The 18537-nt window shown below is 39.5% G+C and overlaps 6 protein-coding genes across 6 annotated transcripts; 2 read left to right on the forward strand and 4 right to left on the reverse strand.

The window, feature by feature from the left end:
• Positions 1-143: 143 nt before the first annotated feature.
• On the reverse strand, positions 144-3333 carry I206_100681 (uncharacterized protein; the record flags this gene model as incomplete). Its single annotated transcript, XM_019152423.1, has 8 exons — positions 144-218; positions 273-392; positions 462-554; positions 611-2620; positions 2717-2760; positions 2831-2844; positions 2950-3156; positions 3257-3333. The coding sequence occupies 8 exons, from the start codon at positions 3331-3333 to the stop codon at positions 144-146; spliced, it is 2640 nt and encodes an 879-aa protein (XP_019014561.1).
• A 675-nt stretch (positions 3334-4008) lies between these two features.
• Positions 4009-7166, reverse strand: I206_100682 (uncharacterized protein; the record flags this gene model as incomplete). Its single annotated transcript, XM_019152422.1, has 5 exons — positions 4009-4962; positions 5032-5432; positions 5499-5674; positions 5737-5826; positions 5884-7166. The coding sequence occupies 5 exons, from the start codon at positions 7164-7166 to the stop codon at positions 4009-4011; spliced, it is 2904 nt and encodes a 967-aa protein (XP_019014560.1).
• Positions 7167-9714: 2548 nt separating this feature from the next.
• Positions 9715-12188, forward strand: I206_100683 (uncharacterized protein; the record flags this gene model as incomplete). The annotated part of the gene is made up of 11 exons (XM_070202252.1): positions 9715-9721; positions 9778-9889; positions 9951-10245; positions 10314-10487; positions 10542-10634; positions 10694-10747; positions 10801-11437; positions 11540-11604; positions 11718-11954; positions 12020-12067; positions 12129-12188. The coding sequence occupies 11 exons, from the start codon at positions 9715-9717 to the stop codon at positions 12186-12188; spliced, it is 1782 nt and encodes a 593-aa protein (XP_070058353.1).
• A 169-nt stretch (positions 12189-12357) lies between these two features.
• On the reverse strand, positions 12358-13785 carry I206_100684 (uncharacterized protein; the record flags this gene model as incomplete). The annotated part of the gene is made up of 4 exons (XM_019152420.1): positions 12358-12740; positions 12825-13134; positions 13265-13394; positions 13460-13785. 4 exons carry the CDS (start codon positions 13783-13785, stop codon positions 12358-12360), a joined length of 1149 nt encoding a protein of 382 aa, XP_019014558.1.
• A 367-nt stretch (positions 13786-14152) lies between these two features.
• On the forward strand, positions 14153-17296 carry I206_100685 (uncharacterized protein; the record flags this gene model as incomplete). Its single annotated transcript, XM_019152419.1, has 9 exons — positions 14153-15606; positions 15664-15864; positions 15949-16012; positions 16095-16315; positions 16377-16652; positions 16736-16855; positions 16917-16946; positions 17020-17112; positions 17191-17296. 9 exons carry the CDS (start codon positions 14153-14155, stop codon positions 17294-17296), a joined length of 2565 nt encoding a protein of 854 aa, XP_019014557.1.
• Positions 17297-17457: 161 nt separating this feature from the next.
• On the reverse strand, positions 17458-18408 carry I206_100686 (uncharacterized protein; the record flags this gene model as incomplete). Its single annotated transcript, XM_019152418.1, has 4 exons — positions 17458-17880; positions 18006-18157; positions 18229-18327; positions 18387-18408. 4 exons carry the CDS (start codon positions 18406-18408, stop codon positions 17458-17460), a joined length of 696 nt encoding a protein of 231 aa, XP_019014556.1.
• Positions 18409-18537: the final 129 nt, after the last annotated feature.

Here is an 18537-nt window from a genome sequence, read left to right on the forward strand (position 1 = left end):
CAGGATATACTGATCATCTCCTTTCTACATGATTCTATAATGGCAGTGAGCATGCTGAATCATAGTTCTAGCAATTCCCCCGAGCAGCTATCCACACTTGCAATACATCATAACGCAATTGTTGAACAGTTGAAATCAAAGTCCTACGTCATACACAATCTTAAACCCTGCAAAACAGTTTCTTTATCTTCACTTGAATCAGTGAATAAGAAGAATTCCTAACCCATCTAGAGTCAATATATGAAAATCGTATAAATAGTGTAGATGCTCACCTCTTCGCCTTTCGGACCATCAGAAATGACTTTAAAGCTATCTTTAACTTGGGATTCTTCGTATTTCTCAGAAATCGACGAAGAAGAACCAATATAAATAGTTTGAATGGGTTTGACATCCTTATCACAGCTTATCAGTTTTCATTATACCCAGATTATGGTAAAGAATCGGGTATAACATTAACTCACACCTTCAGCCTTGTATAATTGCATTTCCTTGGCTAATAAATGGAAATACCTTCTTCGCCATGTCATAGATTTGTAAGTCTGCACTGTGACCCACTATGAATCGGTGTGAGCTTCAATCACATGAATATTAGATATGGAATGCAACTCACCCCTCGAAGCATGATTCCGCCTTCCCTTTTCCCCCTCTCTAAACCTTGCTTGATACCTTCTTTACGCACGCGCTCTTCCTCAGCTTTCTGTTTCTCTTGTGCTTGCTTTTCCATTTGAGCTTTCTCCTCAGCTTGTCTTCTGGCCAATTCCTCTTCCTCAAGCTGTTTTATCCTTGCCAATTCGGCTGCTTCAGCTTGCTTTCTTGCCAATTCTTCAGCTTCTGCCCGTTCTCTTTCAGCTTGTTGCTCAGCTTCTATCCTCTGTCTTTCAGCTTGTCGCTCAGCTTCTATCCTCTGTCTTTCAGCTTGTTGCTCAGCTTCTATCCTCTGCCTTTCAGCTTGTTGCTCAGCTTCAATCCTCGCTTGCTCAGCCTCCACTTTCAGTCTTTCTTCTTCTACCCTAGCTCGGTCCTCAGCTTCTCGTTGAGCTTGTTGCTCAACTTCCAATCTTACTCGTTCTTCCTCTCTAAGAGCCTCCTCTTGCAACCTTATTCTCTCAAGCCGAGTCCGTTCCTCTTCTAACTTTCTCCCTTCTTCTACCTTATATTCAGCTTCAATCCGTTCAACTTCCAAACGATCCTTTTCTTCTTGTGCATGCTTCTCAGCTTCAGCTAGATGTTTTATTCTTTCTTCTTCCACTCTTAAAGCTGCCTCTCGCTCAGCATGTTCCTCAGCAGCTTGACTAATCTTTTCAGCTTGTTGTAATTGACCTGTATTTCGTATTGTAGGCGTAATCTCGGTTTCTCTCTCCAATTCATTCTGTATAGCTTCACCACTATCTTCTACCGCATTATCGAATTGATGTTGATCTTCCACGGGATGTTCCTCCTCATCCTCCGATCGGTCGTACGCTAATCTAACACTCTCTTCGTCAGACTCATGCCCATTTGCATGTTCCTCCAAGCTTTCATGTCCATTCCCATTCTCATTGGCCCTTGTTCTAATCTCTTGATCCCTTCTGAACCGCTCTTGTATTTCAGTTTCAGCTGTTAAGCTCTTTTGACGGGCATCGTATAATGCTTGTCTAGCTGATGGGGAAGGTGAAAGTTGGTTTGATCTCGTATCAATCGGTATCGGTATTGTGGAACCATGACCCACTGTATTCGTTGAAGAAGGAGTAGGTACTTCCGATTGTAATGGAAGTTTCGGTTCATCAAATTCAGCTATAGAGTCATCTTCAGTGATAGGTTGTGTAGGTATAGGCAGATCTTTAGGTGGAACGGGAGGTGCATATTGGATACCTTTTGTCAATTCATTCGAGGTTGCCAAGGAGGAAGAACCAAATTCATTAGGTTGAGGTGAATCTGGAGGTGTATTTGTAGTTTGAGTAGATGATCTACGTCTATGAAATGCTTTAACCAAAGAATTACTTTTAAATCTACTTTCTTTAGGTGAAGTAGTCAGATTATGCTCAACTGGCTGACTGTTAGGTGTCGAAGGTGATTCATCAATAGATTGATTAGGTGAAGGTTTAGTATTGGTAAATGTATTTTTCAGTCTCATACCAAATGAAGTTTTCCTACTTCTCGGTGAAGTTGAATCACCAAAGTAATCCGAAGAAGATATACCTCTATTCTCCACTTTTACTGGAGATCCCAGTGCTATAGGTGCGCTCAGCACTGGACCGGGTGATGCTGTATTACTTCGATTTGGTGTATCATTTAATGAAATTACTCTGGGATCTCTTCTGTTTGGCGAGTCATTATATCGTTGACGACTCGGCGTGGATGATGTTGAGGCGATATCACCGTATTTTTTTGGGGAAGGTTGATGTATGGTTTCACCATGAGATGCTGACACGGATCTTGATGAGCTGGCCGTCGGTAAGTAAGGCATAGGTCCGTCTCGATTTAGAGGTGATAGTGGGTTGGTAAGATCTGAACCAGGTATAGAGTATTTAGGTTTTGGAGCGGAAGGGAGTGAGGAAGATTGGTTCAAGGATAATCGTTCGCTTATGAGTTCTTCAGTTAATTGAGATGGATGAGCTATTGTGATCAAAGCAGAGTAATCCTGTAGCGTAGGAATAACAGGGTTTAGCACACACATATTGGCGAAGGGACAAGCTGAGTCATGAGCTCTGATGAGGGGAAAAACAGGGAGACTTACTGGAAATAGCGAAGCAACTGATCTAGAATGAACGACTGCTCGAGCTAAATCAGGTAACATATCGGTCAATATGAGGGTATACAATCGACAAGTAGCACAGCATTATTAACTTACCTCGTTTGACACCTCTAAGTACACAGGAAAGGCAAAACAACAGATCAGCTTACGAGCTGAGCTCAGAATGACAATACACAGCTTTTGGCTGATGATATTGAGCGGGGTTGAAAACTCACCCAACATTATCTCGTAAGAATAGCAAAACCAAGCCTTGTCCAGCTATTTCACCGTATCCAAATAATACATCTTCATTCGTATCACTCAAATGCTCTTTCCAACGAGGTAAAACAGGTTCTTTACCAGATGCTAATAAGGTAATATTCTGAGATGAAGATGAAATTGTGTTGGGTGAAGTTGAGGACGTGGAATAGTGTAGCAAAATCCTATGAACCAATCATCACATATCTTAGCTTAGCATATCATCCAAGTAAACGGTCTAAGAATTATCGCAAAGAAAGTAGTGTAATGTTTACTGCAACTTACCATGTAGTTGGATCATTTTGATCACGTATTTTATTTCTTACTATGCCTATTTGAGGATCTGATATATCTACTGACATCTCCACTCAGTATCTGGGAGGATTGATATAGTCTTCGCTATTTGTTTTGTATATATTATTAATAAAGATAGAAGGAATGTTATTAAAATGCAGATGAGGTAGTGACGTGAAATTGAAGTGCATCATTCTTCGGATTAACCGATTATTGTTGTTGTATCTTCAAGGCACCCGTTTTCCGACTTACTCGTACAACAATTGTAGATCATCATCACTCATGCTCATTCATCTCATTCCGTGCATAGATCTGAAGGTTCGAGATGGGTTTGGAAACTTCGTTTTATTGGGAGGAAGGACGAAGTTGAAGTATAAGCTCCCAGACCATTGCGAACATCTGAAAGGATCCCGGGAATGTGTTTCATAGACATATATATTTACTCGAGTACACTGTTAAGTGGATAATCTTTTCATCCTTCTTCATCCGGGATTTATTAAATTACATTTATCTTTACTTATAGTAAATACAATGACATACAAACCTTTCGAAGATCTCTATCCCTGGGCCAATGGTATTTGTTCGTGTACTGCTTACAACCTTTGCTGTAATTCTCGGAGGGAATGCTCTCATGTTATCCGTGTATTCCGTTTGAATCGCCAATCTCGTAACGTCGTATCGATCATGAAAATCATATCTATGATTTCATTTCGATCCTTTCGCACTTCCTCTTCCTTCAAAGATCACAGATCAATTCGCGGGTTACTGTCCATACCAAAAGTCACATTATTTGTCCTCTTCATACCATCTTCTTCACCTATTTTCGTAGTTCCAATAATATCATTACTTGATAATTTATCTTCTTCGAATTCAAAAGGCGGTGTACTTAAATCCATTTCACTTGAACATTCACTTTGATCTCCTTCTTCTCCTCTTGTCATCGTAAACCCTTCAACATTCGTGGTTGTTTTGTTACTAGTCATATTACCATTGAAACCCGAATTTAAGGTTTGAAATTGATTAAAATTGTTTGTGCCTTCAATTATAGTAGACGGATCAAGAGTTGAGAAAACTGGAGTATGAAGTATATTTGTATTGGTTGTGTTTTCAATGGGAGTTAAGGTTGGATTTGAATTTGAGTTCATCGATGGAAAACCCCAATTTGTGAAAGGTGTATTTTGTCCAATTGTTGGCTGAGAAGTATTATTACTTGATCCATTGAGTTGATTTGGAGAAGTTATATTGTTATTCCAACCATACCCAAAATCATTCTTCGAGTCAAAACTACCAGTAATTGCACTTGTAGTAGCTGTCGAAGGTAATGGGACTTGACCTGAAGTTTGTTGTATATGAGATTCATTTTGAGAGAAATTCAAAGCTTTACTAGTAAATTCAAATTCACTCAATGAACCTGAATCAACACTCTCACTTGGAGAAGATGATTTAAGATCAGGTTGTGAGAAGGCTTGTTGTTTCTGGAGATGACTGGTTTGTAAGTGATTCAATACCGGATGCTCGAAGGGCGAAATTTGAATGCTACTCGTCGAGAAAGGGAAAGGAGAGGAAGATGAGATCGATGGAAACCGCCATAAATTCCCCGGGATTGATGTCTTTGTCGTATCAATATTATCCGACAAAGAAGAGTCTGTTCCAGATGCGAGGTATTGATGGACTCTTGAGAATGCTGCCAGTAGAACCTTCATCGAACCATCACAGGTCAACATTGATCGACAGACTTGTCAAGGTGAAAACAGGTGATCACTCACTTCTTTATCGCCTGTCAATTCGCATTTCCCACCACCTTGAGTTTCCCCTCCTGTAAAATCGCCAACTTCATTCCATACTCCATGGTCAGTATGTTCATCCTCATTCCATGCAGCATACTTAGCAGTATTCATTGACAACTCGAAACTAATAGCTACAGCTTCCGAGTTGAGCGAAGGATTTTCAACAGACTGTAAATTGGAGATCGCGCTTGGATTTATCGGGATTTCGATTCTGAACGTATCCGTTTGATGCACGACATATGCGTACAATGAGGGGTGAGTTGAATGTGTGAATCGAACAGCAGCTGCTAAGTCGGGATGCGAGATACCACTACCAGGCATCAAAAATCTGGTCCAATTTGCTATAGATAGTACGGAGATCGGTAAGATTGTCAAATTAGCTGAATAAATATATGATATGTCAGCTGGATCGCTTGTTTGATTATTCGGCTCAGAAAGATACGTACGATCGTCATCGTGTATGAGACCCCTAAGAGCTTCCATATCGACTCCTTTGTTTCCGCCTCCTTTCGATGCGCTAGCAGTTGATGAAGATCGATGGCCATGGGAAGAGCTCCCACCGCGTGTATGAAGTGGTTTGGGCAAATTTGCATCCCTTTCTTTTGCTCGAGATTTTGATCTCCTAAAATTCAACAACATTCAATATCAGCTCAGCTCACGCTTACTTTGAAGTGTTCAGCTGACCTGTTCTGAAACCAGATTTGAAGTGTTTTCGGCCTGACATCTGGTCCTAGCTTTTTGGCCAGAGCCTCCCTTGCCGGTCCATCGGGGTTTCTGAAGCAAATTTCGTCAGCTAGTATACTCAGATAATTCAAAAGTGAAGCAGCTCACTTGTTTTCCTCATATGATTTTATCAAGATATCCAACTGCTCCTTTGTAGGCTTAAACCTTGGGGGCTTAGCCTCCATAGATGGAGTAGATCTCATTCCCATACCCATCATGCCCATTGGCATACTATTATAACCCATAGGCATACCTAATCCCATCATAGTCGTACCTAATCTACCATTGTATCCGTCTTCCGGTGACATCTGTCCCATATCAGCTCCTATAGCTGGTGATATCGCGGTAGCTGGACTAGGATGAAAGACCCGTTTAGGCTCAGCCGTCATGATAGGTGCGGAAGGTTGTCTATTGAGTCTACTTGCACTTTGAGGTAATATGCCAGGGTGTACATGATGGTTCATCAGGGAAGTGGGAAATCTTGGGGAAGGATAAGGATAAGAATGTGGTCCTGATGAAGATGACGGTGATGAACTTGCTAATGTCATCAAGGTGTTTGATCGTTTTCTATTGGTCTGAGGTATAGCAGCGCTGGCTGAGAATGTTCGAATGGGTCCATTAGGTCGATTCAGCTGAGAGTTAATTGGTGATCCCACTAAGGATCCTGATCCGGGTGTAAACTGGATGCTTTGGTCAAATGTAGGACTAGAAGTACTGAATCCAGCTAACATCGGTGATAAACCTGTAAAAGCACCTGAGAGAGACATATGGTGATGATGATTTCCTTGCATACCTCCTTGTATACCTGAATGGCCTTGAGGGGCGGCCATTGACTGGGAAGCTGTGTTAGGCGGCGGAGGCGGCATAAAAGTATGATCCATAGCTGAAGTGGAAGCTGTCGAAGGCCAAGGGGTGCTGGCGGCAGTAGAAGGAGTTTGAACTAATTCGTTTGCGCTACGAAACATCATGTTATTAGAGATTGCCGATGGACGAGACGGAGTAGATTGTGGGAAATTAAATTTGGCAGAAGAACTTGATGGTGTAGTATGCATTGACAGTACGCCACTTTCGGACTGAGCGTCAACTGAGGGGGTTGTCGATGTTGACGGGTTGTTTAGATTGTCGAAAGTCCATGGTGAACTCATAGACGGATTTGGAGGTTGACTGGAGCCGCTCATATCGGCTGCTGCATTTGTCCAGAAGGAAGAAGTTGATACTGAATTATCAACATGAGTTGGCTGAGGTGTGATACTACCTGAGCCGTGATCGGAGGCTGCAGATGAACCATGAATCGAATCCGGCAGTCGAAGTGAAGAAGGGTCGATCATCTGGTGATCCCCCTCATGATCGAGCGCATTTGGGAACTCGAATGGCGAAGCAGTCGGCGACATCATTCGAAAATTGATGAATGTGGTGGTTCGATGGGTGTAGGGCTATTACCAGTGCTATCTTAGATCGAGGAATGAGGTAAGTCTGGAGTTCGATTCGTTCGACCCTAGAATGATACTCACTATCGGCCATACGATATTATCCATGAAATGGTAGAGACGGGGTTCCCTTTCTTGAATTCACGTCCGTCTCGATCCTATGATTGATTTCTTATTCCTCCGGGGAAAACAGATATGGGATCGAGATAAGACTAATGTTGGATGAGTATACCGTATGGTCTATTATATTATCCTATATTTACAACAGGTTGAACCATACGCAGGTGGTAACAGTAGCAGGATAAAGGAAGGTATCTTGTTTGTGTTTGGGGGTATCACTTGATACGGAGATAAGTGTCAAAGGGATGTCGAAAGACGGACGGTGGGAACGGTCGGAAGGAGGCCAGACTTTCTGCTAAGAGGCAACCCAACAGTATCAGCTCACTATCGCTAAATGCCAGAAAGACAGGGTTGACTAACGACCAGCCGCAAAAAGGGACTAATGCTTTCGAATAAATCAACGAGGTGCTTTATCTTCCTCGGTGAGCCAGCTCGGAGATTTTTCACTTCGATCAGCGGCCTAAGAACGTTCTTTATCAGCGAATAAATGAAATAATGCGCGTATTCTAATCAAGAAGGAGGAGTCAATGTGGAGATTTCCAGATACAAGCATGAAAAGAGGAATACCCTAGATAAACAGGCAGAGAGTGTAATAGCTCACAACGGTAACGAACGAATTACTTGTGGAAGGATATTGGTTGAGTCGTGCGAAATTCGTCTGAAAGTAGTCCAAAGTCTGGACAGGGGAGATATCACCCACAAAGTCTTAAGACGACAGACAATCCGAATAAAGGAAGATCAACTTGAGATAAAAGAGGATAAAGGAAGAAGGAAAAAGGTATACTCCTTTACTTTATACATGATGAAGAAGAGGAGGATAATGGTGGCACTCACTTCTTTTTGATTTCCGATCGCCACCAATACCCATGCACTTCTTTATCTGATCAATACGTCCAGCAAGGTACAGGAACGTACAGTCCATATGGTACAGCATGAATGATCAACACTCAATACCCTCGTTTCACTATGTATACCTTTCCTCAACTTCGACTTGAATGACTTGATACCGTTTTCCTTAAGCTCGCATGTACGCCCCGTACTTTCATTGTTGACTCGTCCTGTAATCGACCAAGTCTAGAAATCAATTGTTTATAAATGTTTGAAAGCCTTTATACCGATGACTTGTTTTGATTCGCTTCTTCTTAGAGTTTGTACCCTTTTGCCGAAATCTCTAAAGTTCGTCTCACAAGTAAGAGTAAAGGATGTATTTGTTTCTTGTCGCTGCGCAATCCAAAGAAGGCTAGTAAAGGTGAAAGGAGTGCAGTGAGAATCCTCGAATTCTTCTCATGAGTGAACTAGGAAGTAAGTAAATACAGATATAAAGTGAAGAGATGAGAAATGTCAATATCCGGACGGAAAATCCTTTTACGTGTAAACAAGGTGTGAAGCAAATGATCAGGAGGACATCAATATGCATTGCGCTCTGTATGCAATACAAGTTGTATTTATTTCTCTTACAGGACGAGCAGAGTGAGTATCTCAGGATAAATCAATCCATCAAAAAATGGTTTTCTTCCGGTTGTTTATTGATCGTAAAATGTGATAACCGAAAGAATGGAAGAGGTATAATCCGAGAAAGTCAATATGAAACTCAATGATAGGAGACATTCAGCACAGACATTCGCGTTTTCTTCTTATCCCACTGAAACGAGATCTCTTTTGGCAGACTAGAATGAAGGAAGCAATTGACTGACTTCACCGGGAAAAACAAAACCGAGTCTCCGAGCAAATTAACATACAACTTCCCCCACTTTTACTGATTGTAGTTTTATCCTTGACCACATTCCCATCAACTGAATGTTTTGATGATCGATTCGGATCATTCGGACTGTGTAATTAAAGGATGAACGCTTTGTGTCTATACTGAGTGAGACAATGAGGAACGAGGGTTATACACAAGTAAAAAGTCATGATGTTTGATGTTTGATGTTTGATGTCTGATGGTGATCCGTGATTAGGTATTTGATCGATCGGAAGCTACGTGTTTCGGATGGTTGTCATGGTCAAGATCGAAAGGAAGGGCATGTCACTTTAGGCGAGAACTCCTCGTGCATCTCCGAAGCATCGTATCATCTAGGTCTATTGTGTATAGTGGTCAAGGTTTCATTCCGCTACAACGCTTTGACGGAGTGATATATACACATTAATGTGGTTTGTGCGTTAAATGTTATGATTTGATGAAACTCATGGTCATTTCTGAAACTCGTGAAGGTCAATAGCCTTTCGAAGGGTTTATCCGGTATTTAACCGAAAACATAAATTAGATAATCCACCTCAACTTGAAAACAAATTAAAAGACGCGCATGATCTTATTAACATCTCTCGACATTACTTGTTCATAAGTCTTGAAAGATACTCAAGATTCATCCATGTCTTCCCTCAACCAGCAACGATGCCTAGTGAGTGATGCTGACTGTATCCAATAGCAATTCAAACTTGACTGACGATTCCACAGGCGATATAGTGGTTATTAGCGATACCGAAGAGGTATCTGATGAAGAGATCGCTTTTGTGGGTATCAACCAAATTCAACCGAAATCTAGAATTAATCAGGCTGGTCCATCAAGGTGAGTCATCGATTGATACATCAGTACATTACCCCAAACATCGAGACTGACATTAATCTAGGCCAAATCAAGTGCCGATATTCATAGATTCCGATGATGAACCAGAATCAACGGATGAGAATGGTGATCAAGATATATTCACCTTTTTATCTTCGACTATCGACATCGACAATCCTGTCACTCGTTCCACAAACATAAGTGCCGTGAAAAGTGTATCGCAGGCTATAAAGGTGACCAATAAGGATAGAAAAGGAAAAAGAAAGGCGGAAGGTGTCGATTTATTAGAAGCTAAGGCTTTGATGGAGGAATTTCAGGCATTCGAAAATAGTATTTCGAAGAGCAGTATCATATCTAAGGTACGTTTTGATCCTCAACGCTACCAGAACCCACACAGACTATGTCTTACGACTTTATTGCCGCGTAGTTGGACGCTATCACCAGCGAGATACCTAGTGAGACACAGTTAAAATCGATCGAAGACGAAGATATTGAAGATAAGACGAAAAAGAAACCTAAGAAACGTAAAAGTAGTGCGAATGGTGATGATGCTGGATCTCAGATGAGACAACGGTCTACCACAGCGATTGATGGAGGGAGTGTGAGCTATCTGCTGATTTCTCCCAGCTTGATAATCAGCTCATTTTCTCGACAGGTACCGCCAAAATCAACGTTGAGCAAAGAGGAGAAAGAAGCTTTAAAAGCGCAGGAGAAAGCTGAGAAACAATTTCAGAAAGATACTGCCAAAGTGAGTATTGTAGCATCTAACGTAGATGAGTCCAAGCTCATGTCATACGAATCGCTCAGGCAGCTAAAGAAGCAGAGAAATCGTATCAAAGGAAATTGGCAGAAGTGAATCGAGTGAGTCTGATCTCCTGCAATTGGTCTGTATCTCATACTGACAGACTTCATAGCTACGATCGAGCAAAAGTGATACGGTCCGCGAGATTCACCTTTACCTATCTTCCGATCTTTCTCATCCTAAATCACCGATTTCAGGCGCATTACCAGAAATTAAAAAGAAAATGACAGACAATTTCTCAGAACTCCACTTTTTACATGAAGACCAATCTCCTATCTGTGGAGTTATCAAATTCAAAAGACACTTGAAAGCTCGCTGGGATAGCGAGAAGAAACGATTTATACCCCTTGAAGAGCCTAAATGGGTCTGGGAAGGGATAATTCTGGTTCTTGTTGAGGCTGAAGAGATTGTGGATAAGATTTCTACCTCTTCCAATGTGTTGGGAGATGATGCGATATTGAATGAGAAAGAAGATCTTTCAAGTTGGGTATCGGATATTCGACTGAATCTGAATCTGAAAAAGGATGATCAAGTTATAATAATGATAAAGGGATTACAGAAATATTATAGCAAGACCAAGTCATTGGCAAATAAAGAATTCACTGCAGCTGCGCGTGCTGGGTTGAATGGGTCTTCCTCTACACAGGGAGGGAGTAAGAGTATCACTCTGCCTACACGGCCTGAAAAAGAAATAATCGAGATGGCTCTCGTGGAATTGCAAGTGAAAGAACGCTGCTTCTTGGTTCACGGTGAGTGATTCAACGTCATACACATCCCCTCAACACCACGAATGACTCCATTTTGTGTGTATTCGTGAACACAGTCAGCTGACACTGTCGGGCGATTCTCAGTTGAAAAAACCGAAGACATCGAAGATTGGGTATACAACATAGCTGCGGATGTGGCTATCCGACCTGTAAGTGGACGATTCCGTTCGCTTTTAGGATGAATGAAGAACTGTCCACCATTTACTCTGGTTCTGGTCTGTCACAAGCTAGAACGTAACTAACATGACTTCCCAACTCGCAGTACAAATTGATATCGAAATCACATCTCAATTTCTGCCCAACAGACGGTATTCGGAAATCGACAAATCCTACAGAAACCTTTGAATTGATGTTACAGGAAGTAACGGGAATTACACCTAGCGCTTCAATGGGAATTGCAAGTGAATATCCTACTTTCCGAGATCTCATGGAGAGTTTCGAGAAAGCTGAACGAAGAGGTGGGGTAGAAAGGGCAGAAGGGATGTTAGCTGATTGCGAGGTGAGACATGTGTTCCATTGACTAAGGTTTCTTTGGAACATTCTTTAACTGAAGTAATTTAACAGATCAAGACTCTACGAAATGGGACAGCAAATGGGCGTAAATTGAATAAGGTCAGCTGGGTTTTACGCTTTCTCCGCTAAAATTAGCTGATGTGTTGAACTGGACAAACAGGCGTTAGCAAAGAGAGTTTATAATGTTTTTAGAGGGGAAGATAGTCTTGCATTGGCATAGATATGAATTCATTGAATCTTGAGTAATTAAGTTGATTTACGCATTATTGTGTGACCATTATCACAATATCATGATATATGCATGTGTTGTATAAAGAACTGAATGCAAATGATGATTTGCGGACTGTCCTTGTTGTGAAGAAAAGAATTTCGTTCAAGAGAAAGTAGGTCTATTCTTTCAATTTCTTACTTTTCTTTTTTGGACTATCTTTATTATCAATTTTCCTTTTTTTCTCTTTCTCTTTATCTTTCTTTTCCTTTTTTTCCTCCAATTGATCTTGTGGAATTCCATCAATTTCAATGCTTTTAACTACTGTAGAATTTGGACCAAGAGTTGTAAATCCATAAGCATGATTTCTAAATTTTAATAAATGTGTAGGTTGAACTCTTTTAGGAGGTAATTCAATTGATTGAGTAATTTTAGAAGATATGATAGGTTCAGAAAGAAAAGAAGGAATAGAAGGTATTTCATTTGATTCATTTGATGATTGTTGATTATTAGATTGAGTTAAAGAAGGAGTTAAAATAAGTTTACGTATTATTGGTTTTGATACTATAAGTAAAAGTAATAAAATCAATTCTGTCCATTTAATGTTTTGATATCTTTTACTTATTTGGAATTTGATTTCAAGCTTACCTGTAAAAAATTTTCCACCTTCTTTGAATTTTGGAACCAATAATTTCAATCCATCCATTTCTTCTCCACCTTCAACTTTCATTTCTTCGTTAATATCCCTTTCATCTATATCCATTCTTAAAGAATCCATTGCACTTGGACCTGCAGTTGGTTGTCTACCTTCTTCATCAATTACTGTTTTAGTATGTAAAGAAGTACCAGCACTTGAAAGTGTATAGTTTGAGTTTTTAGTTTTAAGTGATCCTGTTATTGATGATGAGTTTGATTTGGGTTTTTGTATTTGAAGTGCGGATAAACGGGATGGTTTGAGCTATACCAGCGGATATACATCAGTTTTTAGATTTCTGTTAGAATGAGATATCTCAGACAATAATCTGTGTGTATCCTCAGACTTAAATGCTCTTTCTGAAATACCGTCTAGTTCGATAAAATTAACTTACATCCTTTGGAACTCTGATAGCCCATAATTCTACACCTGGTTTACTAGCCAAAGCATCCCATTCGAAAGGCGACGAAGCAAATGTAGATGAAGGTTTAAGCTCGCTCATTCCTATAGGGGGTTCGTATTTCCTATGATTCAAAATGTACGAGCATCAACAACCTGAACCGAGTTGATCATTTCCCATTAAACTCACTTTAAACTCTTTCCTCTTTTCTCTTGGATAGTACTTTGATTTTGTGTACTTCTTCTAGGAGTTATATTTTCTAAGTTTTCATCACTATCTACTTCACTTGAGGAAGACGATGATGATGATGATGAAGAAGCATCATCATCTTGATGTTCATTCATGTTTTCATCATCATCATCATCATCAATATCCGAAGGAACTTCTTCTGGAGTTGTGAATTGAGGAGTTTTTGATTTAGGTTTAGATTTCAAAGTTGGATCAGTTTTTATTTTTACTTTTTTATCTGATTTTACTTTTGGTGGAGCTGAAGAAGATGCTTTTGCAGAGACCATCTTAAATTGTATTCTTTTAATACGTTTATGTACAATTTTTCAGATAAGAATGAATGTTGTTAAACTAATTTACAATCAGACTTACTCTAGATTATGCTTTTGATTTTGAAAATTCTGTTAAATGAACAACGTGGTCATCACATGTTTTCAAGCTGGATGAGATGCGGGGTAAATAAGCACTAAATTAGTGATGCGGGGTTAAACAATTAACCATAGAATCAGGTCAGATTAATGCAGTATTCGAATGGTCCACATTTATAAGAGCCTAGGACGATGAAAGAGTTGCTATAGCTAGTCAAACTCATAGCCATCTTGTAATAGTGGAGTATAGAACACCGTGTCCAGTCGAAGTGGAAGATAAAGTAATATGTCTTCATCATCTCCATTCAGTACACCTTCCAGCACTTCTTCATCGCGTTTACCTGATCCTACTTCGCCTCAGATACACGCTGCTCAAGAATTGGAGCTAGACAATCATTCCTCAATCCCAGAAGATGTCATAACTCCCTCTGCATCTACTTTCAACGTGTCACACTCTCCATCAAAACCATCACAGACTAATATGAATGAAAATGAGATAACTCCTGTGAAAGGCAAATCAAAGGGCAGGTCAACAGGTAATGCTAGTAAAGTGAAAGCTGCAGCAGCATTGTTCGAGAACAAGACTTCACCAAGCTCATCCAATTTCAGGTCCATACCACCCAATGACAAATCGACCGGTCCAGTGACGAGACTTACTCCCTCACCTTCGAATAGATCGCCTTCATTCAACTCCATCTCAAGATCGTTATCTTCATCGCCTACTAAATCACCCTCTTTTGCAAGCTCAACTTCCCCATCATTGAAAAAAACTCAGACAGTTCTGAAATCTCCAGATCTAATACTTGAAATACCATTCATCAAAAATGAATCAAATGTACCTTCACCCATAAATATACTTTCACCTATACCAGCAAATACAGAGAAATTCTCTGAAGTTTCTCTGTTGAATGATACACCTCAAGAAGATATAGCTACAACGCCTACGGTTAGTAGGTATACACATTCAGTCTCACCTAATCAAAATGCCACTTCATCAATATCTACATCCCGTTCACCTAGTATAGCAGAAAGTTCTCGTTCTCAGATGAAAGAAGTATACACCCCGCCTGCCAAAGAAACGCCAGTTGGGAAAACCTCTTTTTTCAGCTCGACACTCAACTTCGGTTTTCCTTCTTCCTCTGCCTCATCATCTACATCCCCGAATAATGTCAACATAGTCTCTGAACCACAAGCTGAACATCCGGCGGATTCCCAACAACCTTCTAGATCAGGATCTAGTAGTTCTCAAGCGGGAGGATGGAAATCTACAATGACCAGCTTTTTGTCATCCCGATCAACTTCCACAAACTCTCAAACAGGAGTCACCGAAAGTACTACTGCCGAGCCTGATGCTCAACAAACTCCCAAAAGACCCACAGGAATGGAAAGGCAACCATCAGCAGAAACTTCGTTCATCCTAAATCGAGTGGACTCGTCTACAGCTTCTAGGGATAGACGAATTTCATCACAATTAGGCGGTGGTCAAGCTATAAGGGAAGGGTTTGAAAGAGTCAGAGGAGAGATGGAATGTGCAGCTCGCGAAATGAGACGTGAAAGGGAAAGTAAAGCCCTTACTGAATCTGAGCATGGTGATGATCAATTGGAAGAGGAAGAGAATGGTGAAGAGACGGTAGATTGGAATTTCTGGGGGTCAGTAGTTCAGGATTTCGAGAGTGTTGCTAGGGAACGTCCGAAAGAACTTAGTAAAGCTATACAAATGGGAATACCTCCTGTCATAAGGTGAGCTACCTACGGCAATCACCAGGATCTAGCTGACATCGTCATTTGCTATTATAGGGGGGCGATATGGCAACTGATGTCTTCATCTAAATCGACACCATTAGAAGAGACCTATAAAGCACTTCTAAAAATCCCTTCAACACATGAAAAAGCTATAAAGAAAGATCTGAGTAGAACATTCCCTCATCATAAGTATTTTCAGGATAATGCGGGTATGGGCCAAGAAGGTTTATTTATGGTTGTCAAGGCTTATAGTTTGTAAGCAGACTTTCTTTCGACCGCTTTGACTATGGCTTTCGTCATTTAGAATGATACAACAATACTGACAAATCGTCAACTTAGATATGATCCCGAAGTTGGTTATACACAAGGTTTGGCGTTTATAGTAGCTGCGTTGCTGCTAAATGTAAGTGTCTCATTTGTTGGGTCTGGCCTGTTATTCGTTGTTAATGCTAGAAGTGGAATGGCTGACTTTGAAACATTCTCAGATGCCAGACGAAGAAGCTTTTTGTGTTTTGGTTCGATTGATGGATTCGTATAATCTTAGATCACATTTTACAGCAGAAATGCGCGGTTTACAATTACGTTTATTCCAATTCGATCGATTAGTTGAAGAGATATTACCCCTATTACATACTCATTTGGTTAGACAAGGTGTTAAGAGTAGTATATATGCTGCTCAATGGTTCATGACTCTTTTCAGCTATAGGTGAGTTTGAGCAGCCTGACTGACAATTGATAGCGATTGACAATTGAATTATTGAAAATAGATTCCCTCTCTCTTTGGTTTATCGAGTACTTGATATAGTCTTTGCAGAAGGTATAGAAGCGATTTTTAGATTTTCTTTGGCTTTATTGAAAAAATCAGAAAATCAATTATTAGAATTGGAATTTGAACAGATATTGAATTTCCTCCAATCTGATTTATTTGAAGTTTATCGTATATCAGAAAACGAAATTGAGAAACCTGATGCGAAAACTGGCGGTGGTGATGAAGAGGAATGGAAAGCGAATGATTTTGTTAGAGATGCGTATGAAATTCGAATGTAAGTCGTTCTTGATCAGTGATTTGGATGAAAAATGATTATTGCGGATTAAATGGACTGGAAAACTTACATGATGGACGTAGAACTCCCTTTATGCTTGATTCGTATGCTTCTGAATGGGAGGAACAACAAAAGAATCAAAATCGACATGCGTTAGAAGTTGATACCTTACGAAACGCTAATAGAAATTTGAGTTCTCAAGTGTAAGTCCCCTCCTTCCTTGATTAATTGGATGATATTGATATTTCATATGTGTACGTGTAGTAAACAACTGGAAGCTAGTTTAGCTACTATGTAAGTCACAGTTTCATCTTCCCCGCATCATGTGTTTTCCACAACGTAAGCTGATTGTTGAATGCAATACTAGTAACCAAGAACATGTAGAACTCGTTCGACAACTTGTGATGAGCAAAATTGAAAAGGAGGAAATAGAGAATGAACTTGTTCGATATAAGATGTTGTGAGTTTCCGTTCAGCATTTCGATCAAATTGAAATGTTATCATAATGCGAAATCAGCTGATTGACCTTGTATCTCAGATACGCTGAATTAGCTCATGCTCAGCAAGATGCTTTATCGACTCATAGTAGATTATCAGGAGGATCGATACATAGTCAAATGACAGGGGATAAGCCTTCGAGCTAGTGCGGTTTGACGAGGATACAAAAATATACATAGATACGCCTTACTTTGTTGGTCCGATATTACTCATATAATGAACATAGATATACATATGCATTGCATTTTTATGGTTAATTACCTGATTATACAACATGATTTCAATTTTAAGTGACTAGTTAGATAAATTATATATCATAATCTTCATCTACTTCTCTATCTTGTCTCGAAACTTCAGGTTGATTAATTGAATTTTCAATTCCAACTTCTTCCATATCTTCTTCCATACCTTCATCTTCATCTTCATTTAAATTATTATTACCATTAATTTCATTACCATTTTCTTCAATTTGTTCATTTTCTAATTCATCATCTTCTTCTTCTTCTTCTTCTTCACTTGATTCATCTTCGTTTTCAATTTGATTTTCATCATTTTCTTCTTCTTCTTCTTCTTCATTTTCTGATGAAAATTTTAAATTTAATTCAGGTATAATATTAAAATTTACTTCTCCTAATCTTTGATGTATTGGAGGTAATTTAATTAAATCAAATGATTCAGGTAAAATTGGTAAAGGTTGAGAATTTAATTCATGTGATAAAGTTGCTAAATACTTTTTTATTTAAAAAAACAAAATCAAAATTAAAATTAACATTAATTAGTTTAAATTATTTCTCTAAATTAATTTGAATTTTCTTCAGGAAGGAGAGAGGGAGAGATGGAAAAGATAAAACTTACATCTCTTGGTGGAGCTTCAAAAAATTCATATCTTTTTCTTAATTGAATAGCTAATTCTATATCTTCTTTTTCAATTTTATTTAAATTTGATCCTGTACGTGATGCATGATCTGATAATGATTGTGCAGAAGTTAAAACATCTGCTGTATATCCTATTTAAACCCAAATTCATTCGTAATCAGCTTTTCATTCATTGTCAGTCTACTTTTATTCTAAAACTCACGATGTGCAAAATCTAATAATTGATGAATTACTCTTTCATCTGTATCTTGTATCCCCTTCGAAGCTAGTATTAATGATATCAAACGACCATCCCTTGGAACTGTAATAAGACACTGTTCAGCTATCGACTCGAACTCCCGTCCAAAGGTGTGCACTTACAAGGTCTAGCGGGGTTCGTCATAGTATCAACCTCGCCACTTGGTACGCTTGAGGTATTTAAAGAGTTACAAATTGCAGATGTAATGTTGTGAATAACAGCAAATAAATGGTACTTTCATTTGGAAGAACAGGCTTCTAGCTTACTTTGACG

The sequence above is a fragment of the Kwoniella pini genome, chromosome 1 (genome assembly GCF_000512605.2).
Source record: "Kwoniella pini CBS 10737 chromosome 1, complete sequence".
NCBI classification, from domain to species: Eukaryota; Fungi; Basidiomycota; class Tremellomycetes; order Tremellales; family Cryptococcaceae; genus Kwoniella; species Kwoniella pini.